General features: G+C 40.5%; 1 protein-coding gene across 2 annotated transcripts in view; it reads right to left on the reverse strand.

Moving 5' to 3' along the window:
• Positions 1-11882, reverse strand: part of RRN3 (RRN3 homolog, RNA polymerase I transcription factor) — a 37862-nt gene that overhangs the window by 21560 nt on the left and 4420 nt on the right. The window contains exons 4-9 of one of the 2 annotated variants that reach the window (XM_008064857.2): positions 6996-7085; positions 6763-6892; positions 6296-6355; positions 5731-5794; positions 4504-4573; positions 2308-2406 (exon numbers count right to left, since the gene is read on the reverse strand). In XM_008064857.2, coding sequence (XP_008063048.2) covers positions 2308-2406; positions 4504-4573; positions 5731-5794; positions 6296-6355; positions 6763-6892; positions 6996-7085 — 513 coding nt within the window. The remainder of the gene's footprint in view (positions 1-2307; positions 2407-4503; positions 4574-5730; positions 5795-6295; positions 6356-6762; positions 6893-6995; positions 7086-11882) is intronic. The other variant, XM_021715942.1, reaches the window with a different exon arrangement.

Genomic DNA, 11882 nt, shown 5'->3' on the forward strand with positions numbered 1-11882 from the left:
GTGGCCGGGAGCGGCCATTGCACTCCAGTCTGGGTGACAGAGTGAGACTCCAACACAAAAAAGAAAAAAAGAAACAAAACCTTTTTTACTACATGCGTATATAAAGTCAACATAAACTACATGATGCTCTAAATTAGACAGCCTCAACAAATTCAACATTTATTCCATCTCTATGCACAAGACAATCACATACAATCAATCGAGCAGAAAAATGGTGAACTGCAAGCCCAGTTTCAATTATTAAGTATTTATTTTGGTATATCACACTTCAAATATCTTGTTTAACATTCCACCCCCAGTCTAGGCAACACAGCAAGGCCACATCTCTACCAAAAATTAGAAAATCAGCCGGGCATGGTGGCATGGAGGTAAAGGCTGCAATGAGCTGTGATGGTGCCACTGCACTCCAACCTGGGAGACAGTGTTGACATCCCAGCTCAAAAAACAAAATAAAACAAAAAACATACTCAAACCATGTCTCTTATACTATCTATACATAACCTTCTTCATAAACATATTCTAAAATATTCCTCAAGTATATACCAGAGTAACATTAGAGGATATATAGAGTTGGCCAGAAAGGTACAACTTAGGGTGAGCACCGCACCCGCAGGCCCAACACCCAGCTCTTCCAAGATCACACTGCTCCCCTAGAATATCAATGTTTTCTCCACCAAAGCTTCCCTCTAGAGTTCACAAACCTGCCCAAGTCCTTGCCAATCCTGAACCATACCACTCAGCCCTGCTCCAGTCTGTCCTCACACCACAAACCCTTACCAAGGTCTCCAATAGACCCTTCCTCCCTATCCACGTTCTCTCCTGAAATGCAGTTTCTGTCAAATCACCAAATCCAAATCTCACCCATCTTAAAAACGCCAGCAATATCTGATACTACTGACCAAGCCCTTCCTTCTTGCAGCTCCCACCTGGGCATCCGTACTCCTGATTTCTCCCTCTTCTGACCACCTCCCTCCCCTGTCCTCACCTGTGTTATCCTACAGATTTCTCAATTGCTTGTGAGCACTCTGAAGCTAGCTGTCCACCTAGAACTTGAGGTATCCAAAATACAACACCTACCTTCTACTTTCCTCTCCTCCTGTTTCTTACTACTGTTAAGGCAACGTCAAGACTGTGCCATAGGGAGTTACCATGGAAGGGTTTCTCTCCCTTGTCCTTTATCTCCCCACTTCCAAACAGTCCCAAGGACCAGTTCCTCTTTACCTCCACAATGTTGCTAGAATCTACCACTTCCTTTTACTCCCTCTTGCACCTTACTGCAGGTCTCTCTAAACAAAGTTTTAGCTATTTACAATTTTAATTTGCACATGTAAAAAACATGTCAAATGTGGCCAGATGCAGAGATTCACACCTGTAATCACAGCACTTTAAGAGGCAGAGGGAAGAAGACAGACTGAGCCCTGGAGTTTGAGATCAGCCTGGGCACCTTGGCGAGACCTTGTCTCTACAATAAATCAAAAAATTAGCCAGGCTGGTGACGCACATCTGTAGCTCCAGCTACTTGGAAGGCTGAAGTGGCAGGATTGCCTGAGGCCAGAGTCGAGGCTGCAGTGGCCATGAGCATGCCACTAGACTCCTGCCTAGGCAACAGAGTGAGAATCCCACTCAAAAAAAAAAAGTCAAACACAAAAAAAGAGATTTACAGAATCTCATTTCACATCACTTCCTTAGGAATGCCTTCCTGACCCTTGACTGCATGCATCAGGTTCTCTAGCTCTTAATAATACATGTGTTGGCCAGGTGCAGTAGCTCAGGCCTATAATCCCAGCACTTTGGGAGGCCAAGGTGAGAGGGCTGCCTGAGCCCACAGGTTCGAGACCAGCCTAGACAACTTAGCCAGACCTCATCACTACAATAAACAAAAAAATTAGCTTGGCATGGTGGTGCATGCCTGTAGTTCCAGCTACTTGGAAACCTGAGGGAGAACGATCACTTGAGCCCAGCAGGTCGAGACTGTGGTGGTTGTGAGCATGTCACTGTACTCCAGCCTGGGTGACAGAGTGAGACTCCAACTCAAAAAAGCAAATAATGCATGTGTTTCATTCACAGCATTTTCCACAACTGTGCTTTTATATTTATGTAACTGCATTTAAAGTCTTGTCCCCCAACCATGAGAAGGAACTGTCTGTAACTCCCAGCATATAGATGAAGTTCAAGAAATGTTAAGAGACATGAACGAAAGGAGGGTGGAACTGGGCTTCTTTTCCATTGTTGCTATTATTGTTTCCACAAGTTGTGATCTTAAGTACAATATATTTAATAAGGAAAAATCAATTAGTCAATACTTACATCCAACTTGAGTAGTTTTTCAATAATAAGTTCTAGAATTTCATGCCTCAAGGTTGGAAAATATACACTAATCCTTAGGAGGTTATGAACATAACATTCCTAAAACATACAACATAAAAAGATAAACATTGCAACACAGAAAAAAAAGTATCAAAATTATGTAAGCAAAACATCAATTACATAAATTATCCAAATATTTAAACAGAAAAAACACCAGCCTGGGTAACATGGCGAGACCTGATCTCTACAAAAAAAATTAGCTAGGTGTTGTGGTAGCACATGCCTGTAGTCCCAATTACTCAAGAGGCTGAGGTGGAAAGACAGCTGAGCCCAGCAAGTTGAGGCTGCAGTAGCCATGACCATGCCATTGCACTCCAGCCTGGGTGATAGAGTGTGACTATAACTCAAAAAAAAAAAAAAATGGCCAGGTGCAGTGGCTCACACCTGTAATCCCAGCCCTTCAGGAGGCCGAGGCAAGAGGACTGCCTGAGTCCCAGGTTCCAGACAACCCTGGGCAACTTGGTGAGACCTCGTATCCACAATTAATCAAAAAAAATTAGCCAGGCAGAAGGATCGGCTGAGCCCAGCAGGTCAAGGCTGCAGTAGCTATGAGCATGCCACTGCACTCCAGCTTGGAAGAGTGAGACTCTGGCTCAAAAAACAAAAAAAAACAACAACAATAACAAAACCCCACTATTGCCTAATCCAACATTACAAATATTTATACCTGTTTTCTTCTAAGAGTTTTATAGTTTTGGCTTTAAGCCTTTCATCCATTTTGAGTTCATTTTTATATACAGATATCCATATACTTCATTTGTATCTTCTAGTAATTCTTATCTGTATGAGCACACAAAGACTTTAAAGATACTTCGGAAACTGACTCTGACCTTGACTCACACAAAGTAGTAAGACAAGAAGGCACTGGGAATACCCATTTGTCACCTGATAAGTGGATATCTACTTATGCCACCACCATGTGTTGAAAAGAAGATTCTCTCCCATTTAATTGTCTTGTACAACTAGTTTTTGTACATTGGTCTAGTCCATAACCAGGCTGAACTCATGCATTCTTCAGGATAACATGTAAAATGAGCATGTCATCTGTAAGAGTTTTCCTTTCCATCTGGATGCCTTTAATTCTTTTTGTTGCCTAACCACCCTGGCTAGACAAGTGGCAGGAGCGGATATCCTTATTGTGTTCTTTACCCTAGGAGAAAGCTTTCAATCTTTTACCACTGGGTATAATGTTAGCTGTAGGTTTTTCATAGATGCTCTTTATCAAGTTGAGATAGTTTCCCAGTCGGGCATGGTGGCTCACACCTGTAATCCCAACACCTTGGGAGGCGAGAGGATTGCCTGAGCTCAGGGGTTCGAGACCAGCCTGGGCAACTTGGCAAGACCTCATTTCTACAATAAATCAAAAAATTAGCCAGCATGGTGGAGCACATCTGTGGTTTCAGCTACTTGGAAGGCGGAAGCAGAAGGATCACCTGAGCCCAGCAGGTCAAAGCTACAGTGGCCATAAGCATGCCACTGCACACTCCAGTCTGTGCGACACTGTGAGACTCTGACACATACACAAAAAAGAAAGATTCCTTCTACATTTGTCATGAGAGCGTTTTGATGTTTGACAAACACTTTCTCTGCATCTACTGAGATGATCATGTGATTTTTGTCCTACTGTTCTACTGATATGGTATATTACATAAGTTGATTTTTTCAGGTATTAAATCAACCTTGCATTCCCAGGATAAATCTCACTTAGTCATGCACATAAGTCTTTTTACACATTGCTAGATTCCATTTTTCTAGTAAGACAACCATTATTAACTATCAAAAACTACGCAGATGTCTAAACACAATACAAAAACTTAAGCAGAAGGCTCTGGTTCCAATTCAAATAAGGCAGGTTTACAATTAGCAGCATATGAACTATTCTAGTGAACTCTTATCTGTATGAGCATGAAGGCTTTAAAGACATTTCTGAGATGGACTCTGCCTTCTAGACTTGCACATAGAAATAAGAGAAAAAGGCACTGGGAATCCCCATTAGTCACATGATAAGAAAGGAATCTGAGTCAAATTCTGAGTTTAGAAGACAAAACAACTTTTAAGAAAAATACCTAACACCATCTAAAATGAAATCACACAAAACAACTTTTCTATTAATTTCCCCATGAAAAGATTGCTTACCAATGTTCTCTCTGATTTTCGAACAAATGGAAATTTTTCCACCAGTATTGGCATAAGAAACCATGGTGTCCTATAGGAAAAAAAAAAAAAAAAAAAAAAAAAAAATCAACCAATCCATGTTAACCAGATTTTCTAGGAAAGTAAAATTCCCATTCTAAAATCAAATATGGAGTAGAGACAAGAGGCAAACAAGGACCCGTATCTCAGTCAACTGGAACTTAAAATGAATGTATATCTTCAAAATATCTTTAATGACTTAGGGGAAAATAAGCTTCTATTTATTTTTTTTATTTTATTTTAAAGATGTGGGGTACAAATCAGGATTAGCTATACAAGTGCTCACTGTACAGGTAATGTTCGGGCCTCCCTTTTGGACCCCACTATAAAATAAGCTTCTATTAACTGTGAATCAACAGCAAATCAAAGGGGGAGTTTTTTTCCTACAAAAGAGGGCTTCGGCTTAAAACCGCAACATTTCCACTACACATGTACATTATTTTTAAAAGGGGAAAATATTATCAACTTGGGTTTTTTTTAAGTTAACAAATAATAAACTTACAGAGGTAATTAGAAGTCCACCACTCCAAAAGAAACCCACAAACATGGCATGCCACAAACACACCCAGGGGTTTCTCACTGAAAATTTTTGGATAGTATTATCTGTTGAAGATAAAGGCAAAATTCCAACCACTATACAAAATGTGGGAGAGAATCTGCATACAAATTTTGAAAAATAAGCCGGGCTCGGTGGCTCAGCCTGTAATCCCGCTCCTTGGGCAGCTGAGGTTTGTGGATTGCCTGAGCCCGCGGGCTCGAGACCTGCCTAGGCAACTTGGTGAGACCTCATCTCTACAATAAATCCAAAAAATTAGCTGGGTATGGTAGGCGCGCCTGTAGTTCCAGCTACTTAGGAGGCTGAGGCGGAAGGATCACCTGAGCCCAGCAGCTTGAGGCTGCGGTGGCTGGAAGTGGCCACTGCACTCCAGTCTGGGCGACAGAGTGAGACTCCAACTCAAAAAAAAAAAATTTTTTTTTGAAAAATAATTAAAGACAACGAGTAGAAAACAATGCCATCGGTAGAATGCAATGCTTCATCTTCTGGACACAAAAAAACACAGCACAAGATTCATGTTTTGATGCTATTAACATTTTATACTTTTCTAACTGACTAGAACTTTTTTGAGAATAAACATCATGATGCAAAATAAGTAACAAAAGTATACTCACGATGGGACATATCTCGCTATTATTTGCAAGGCTCTGTGACATGTGTCAAAATTTGCAGGAAGATCTACAGAGAGAAGAGTTGAAAGTACAAGCATCAACACAAAAGTGAGAAATGATGCACATCGAGCTAAAGACACTTGACACCCAAAGGTGAATTATCAGAGAAATAATAACTCCAAGATTTTCCTCCACAATTATCAATGAAAACTAAACAGGCTAAATAATTAAATAACACATTCAGGATAACTGCTTGCATATCAATGCTAACTATAACAGAAAGATTCTCTCAAAGGTTGCCATTTGTTGTAGTCTACTTATTAAAACAGGTGTCAGTGTATTTTATCATTCATTATGCATTCTCTAAGACAAGGAGGCATTCTTTGCTTTAATCCCCTCCCTTTTTTTTTTTTATTTTTAAGAGACAAGGTCTTGCTATGTTGCCCAGGCTGGATTCCAACTCCTGGGCTCAAGCAATCTACCCACCTCAGTCTCCTGAGTAGCTGGGATTATAGGTATGTACCACCATACCTAGCTCAACTTTTCTTTTAAACCTTTTTATACTTACTATCATCTTCATCATCAGAATCTGAAACATCTACATCACCTTCCTTAATGATCACTCGAGCTTTGAAGAGGAAAAAAAATATAGGTTATTCTGTCATTGACCTAGACAATGAATAGTTATACAAAAAGGTATTTTTCCCTAATTCAAACTTAATGATTAAATTTACAATCTGAAAAAACGTGAAGCAACTTTATAGTTTTTTAACAGCTAAAAATCCCTAGCTGAGTTCTAAGACTTCATTAGAAGCTCACCAAAGCAAATTACAATCCATAAAAATCACAGCAAGAAATTAATCTAGAACTTCCCTAGAGGTCATTATAGGGAACAGACATCTTCCAGAACCAGTACCAATGTGCAGCTGAAATACTCCACAATGGCAGTATCTCCAACATGTAAGGAGAAGGTTGTAATTTAATAAAGAGGTATTTAAAAAGAAAAATCAAAGCGAGCAAAGAGCAACAACTTACGAGGTACAAAATGGGAAGCAATCATTCTTAGACATGGTCTAAGGAAGACAGTCTGTGCTGATACGAGATTACCAAGAAAAGACAAATATTCTTCCACCACTGTTGGACTTCTATTCAACCAAGGCAATCTCTAGAGTTAGGAAAGGAAGAAGAAATGAACATTTTACTGATATATGTACTGTTTTCAAAGCACTGAGGTACATACTAATCAGTGAAATAAATGGTGAACTTACCAATATAATGTTGATAAGCTGCTCGAAGTCTTTTGTCAAGTTCATGATAGAAGAGCGGAATTCTAGCAGCCAGCTAATGATCTGGTCATCCTAAAGTCAAACAGAAAAGTACTTTAAAAATCGCAAATCCTTAAAAATAACAGAAAAATTATATCTAACTTACATCAATCATCTATCAGTAATATTTAGGTTAGGAGGAAAAAGTCACAAACTTAGAACAAAACCAAAACTGGATATAAAAACAGAAAAAGATGTCACAATAAACTTTTCTAAATTTAAAAAAATAATCAAGTAACTGATACATAGGAGAAACAATCAAATGTAATACTTCAGCCTGATCATCTTTGTTTGCCCTTGACAAGTGAAAACACCTAAAATGATGACACCTAGGATATTTAAAAATTTAAGAATCGTCCAGGCGAGGTGGCTCATGCCTATAATCCCAGCACTTTGGGAGGCTGAGGTAAGAGGACTGATTGCCTTAGCCCACGGGTTTCAGACTAGCGTGGACAACTTGACAAGACCTCATCTCTACAATAAATCAATAAACAAAAAAATTAGCCTGGCGTGGTGGTGCATGCCTATAGTTCCAGCTACTTGGAAGGCTGAGGCAGAAGGATCGCCTAAGCCCAGCAAGTCAAGGTTGCAGTGGCCAGGAGTGTGTCACTGCCCTCTAGCCTGGGAGACAGAGTGAGACTCCAACTCAAAAAATAAATAAATAAATGAAATAAAGAATTTTAACATATTCACGTATTAACAAATCACAAGAGATCAATAGCTATCTCTACTTCCTCTATCTTCAAGCTGACCAGGAAGCACGTTGATAACATTCAGTCTGGGATGGTTAACTGGGGTCTTCAATAAAAATAACTTTTTCTAAACTCAACCTGTGGCTGGGTTTTTTAATGTATTATGATGTGTTCTATATAAATGATGGTTCCACTACTCCATGAAATATTTTTCAGGCAATAAAATTATCGTTCATAATAATTTCTAGTGACATGAGAATAAATACTAAATAAAAAAATACAGTATCAGTTATGCAAAATATATTATTTATATTCAAGCATATATACTACACAGGAACAAAAGCACCTAACTTGTAAAGGAAAATGGTTAGACATATAAATAACAATACAATGTCATACTACGGGGATAGACTAGTCAGAGGGTGTACCACTTAGAAAAACATACCACATGCCGGGAACTGTGCTCAACACTGTATATATAAGTCTTTTTCTAAGCTAAAAACTCTGCAAGATGAGTAGTTATTCCCATTTTACAGTTGAGGAATCAGATTAATAAACAATCTGCCACTCCAGGCGTGGTGGCTCATGCCTATATCCCCAGAACGTTAGAAGGCAGAGGCAAGAGGACTGCCTGACTCAAGGGTTTGGACCAGCAAATCAAAAAATTAGCTGGGCGTGGTGGAGCACGCCTGTAGTTCCAGCTACTTAGAAGGCTGAGGCGGAAGGATGGAAGGATCGCCTGAACCTAGGAGGTCGACACTACAGTGGCTGTGAGCAGCATGCCACTGTACTCCAGCCTGGTTGACAGAGTGACTCTTCGACTCGAAAAATAAAAATTTTAAAAATTTAAAAAAGTAAAAAGTAAAAGCAATCTGCCCAACCAGGAAGCCAATGAAGAAAATGTTCAAACCCACCCATGTAGGTCAAGGCTATGCTCCGTCCACTCTCCCATAGGCCCTTCCCCACCTTCATTCAATGTGATAGGCTTCGGGCAACCCCTCCTGGTCCCCACACACTTTGGGAGGTTTTCTGTCCTCAGTAAATCCTGCTTTCCCACAAAAAAAAAGATCAACCATCTTCTAATGAAACCCCAGGTAACTTGACAGTAAAGTAAAGTAAGTCACAACACATTTGCACTACAGTAATTTCAGAATGTCCGCAACTGTTAAGGATAACATTAATAGCGGCTCACTAAGTCCTAAGTCACATCAAAGACTAGATTAAATTATGTGCAGATAAAAATAAGATCTTTGCTATTCCTTTTCCACTAAAAAAGAATGCAACAAGACTACAAAGATAACATTTAAACAGCTCCATTAAAAAAAAATAAACCAGTCACAGACTTTGGTTCTTTAGTACTATTACTAGAAGTCAATTACTTGTAATACTCTAGAATTAACAGAGACACAAATGGTGCAATTCTTGGTATGTCAAGATTTCAAGAATAAGAACTGCTGATATAAAATACAGTGGAACACAAAGAAATCACCATTTGGATCTGTGAAAGAAGGTAGGAGTCAGGAAAAGCTTGAAAGAGGAGGTTATGTTTCATCTGTATTTAAACGGTAAGAGTGAAAGCATTTTCTGGAGGTTATATTTCTTACGGAGGGAAAAGGATGTTCAGTATGGTTGGGGTATATGGTGAGCAAGCCAAGGGACAAATCAAGAAAGCAATAAACCAAACAGATCATGAAGGGCCCCGCAAGCCAGATCTGTAATTAGAAAGATCTGCTGGAAGCACTGGGAACGGAATCATGTGCTTAGAGTACCAGGGAAAGCTCTGTTAAGGATGACATTTCAGCCGAGTCTCAAAGAGTAAGTAGGAGTTTTGTAAATTACACTAATAATGGTAACAATACTAAACACTAATAGAGTATTTACTGTATGAGAGGCACTGTTCTAAGACTTTAACATACATTAGCTCACTTAATCCTTACTCCATGAGGTAGGTCCTACAATCGATTTCCATTTTACAGATGAGGACAATGAAATACAGACATGTGGTAACTTGCCCTTGGTCATACAGCTAGTAAGAAAGGAAGCAATGTAGCCAGAGGCCATGCTAAAACAGGTAGCAATGTGGATACAAAGGACTCAGCCAGTCAGAAAGAAAGGCACATGCAAAAACATAAAGAAGACAAGTAAGCCAGGCATTTTTTTTTTTTTTGAGTTGGAGTCTCACTCTGTCGCCCAGACTGGAATGCAGTGGCTGCTCCCGGCCGGCTCCGGTGATCCTTCCCCCTCAGCCTCCAAATAGCCAGAATTATAAGCATGAGCTACCACGCCTGGCTGATTTTTTTTATTGTAGAGATGAGGTCTCGCTGCCCAGGTGGCTCTCGAACCTGTGGGCTCAAGGCAATCCACTCACCTCAGCCTCCCAAAGGCAGTTTTAAAAAATTTATTTATTTTGAGTTGGAGTCTCACTCTGTCACCCAGGTTGGAGTGCAGTAGCACGCTGTTCACGGCCACCACAGCCTTGACCTGCCGGGCTCAGGTAATCCTTCTGATGTGGCAGAAAGAGGGGTTGGTAGCAGTTAAAGGTATTTCCTTTTGAAAGGCAAACTGCAAGCTTTAAAGAACCACCAGGCACCAGGCAAGTTTTGTTTAAGAAAGGCCAAATGGCCAGAGACTGGCCATTTCATGGAAATGCAAAAGAGTAACTAATTCACAGACTTATCCAAAACCCCTCTTCTGAAGTTGACGGTTTTCAACCCTGCAGTTCCTGAAAACCATTTGTTCTTTGAAAAATCTGATCTTGCTGAGTACAATCTTGTAAGATTCCAAAGGAAATATGTAATCACTCAACACGACCCCCTCCCTTACCTAAACAAGGGTATAAGACCCCAATTCTCCCATTCTGGGGGACTCGACCTGGAAGCATTAGCCCCTCGAGCCCACTGGGCCGGCCAGTGTAATAAAGTATCACTTCCTGCAATAGTCTCGGTGTCACGACCTCTGTCTTCCCGCTACACTTCCTCCTCAGACTTCCAAGTAGCTGGAACTACAGGCACGCACCATCATGCCCAACTTATTTTTTGATTTATTGTAGAGATGAAGTCTTACCAATTTGCCCAGGCTGGTCTTGAACCCATGGACTCAGGCAATCCTCTCACCTCAGCCTCCCAAAGTGCTGGGATTATAGGCATGAGCCACCACACCCAGCCAATTCCAGTTCTTTAGGAGATCGAGGTGAGAGGATTACCTGAGCCCAGGGTTGCAAGACAACTCAAGCAACTTAGCAAGACTTCCTCTCTAAGTAAATAAAAAAATTAGCCGGGAATGCTGATGCGCATCTGTAGTTCCAGCTTCTTGAAAAGGCTGAGGTGGAAGGATCACCTGAGCCTAGCAGATCAAGGTTGTGGTAGCCATGAGCGTACCATTGCACTCCAGCCTGGGTGACAGAGTGAGACTTCAACTCAAAAAAAAAAGCCAGCTGGGCTCGGTGGTTCAGCCTGTAATCCCAGTGTTTTGGGAGGCTGAGGTAAGTGGATTGTCTGAACCCGCGGGTTCGAGACCCACCTTGGGCAACTTGGCAAGACCTCATATCTACAATAAATTAAAAAATTAGCCGGACGTGATAGTGCACACCTGTACGCTACCTGGCTGCGGTGGCCAGGAGCAACCACTGTACTCCAGTCTAGGTGACAAAGTGAGACTCCAACTCAAAAAAAAAAAAAAAAAAAGCCAGGCACAGTGGTCCACACCTGAAGTCACAGCTATGCAAGAGGCTGAAGAGGGAGGGTTGCTTGAGGCCAAGAGATCAAGGCTGTAGGAAGCTATGATCAAATACCAACCTAGACAATATACCAAGACCCCCACCTCTTAAAAAACAAAATAAAAAATGCACTCCATGCTTTAAAAAAATCTCTATTGTTTCCCTTGTTTCACAGAGAGAAAAACAGAAGCAGAGGTTAAAACAATTTACTTAAGATCACACACTGGGTAACAATGGTTGGGATTATGTCCCAGAAATCTGACTACCAGTACCATGATAATAAATTATTCTTTCCAAAATTGGGCAGTAAAGAGAGAAAAATGAAACAAAATGTACTGAGCTGTTACTACATGACAGGTACATATCCTTTTTTTTTTTTTTTTGAGTTGGAGTCTCACTCTGTTGCCCAGGCTGGAGTGCAGT

This window comes from Carlito syrichta, unplaced genomic scaffold (assembly GCF_000164805.1).
Source record: "Carlito syrichta isolate Samal-C Ts95f unplaced genomic scaffold, Tarsius_syrichta-2.0.1 Scaffold308086, whole genome shotgun sequence".
NCBI classification, from domain to species: Eukaryota; Metazoa; Chordata; class Mammalia; order Primates; family Tarsiidae; genus Carlito; species Carlito syrichta.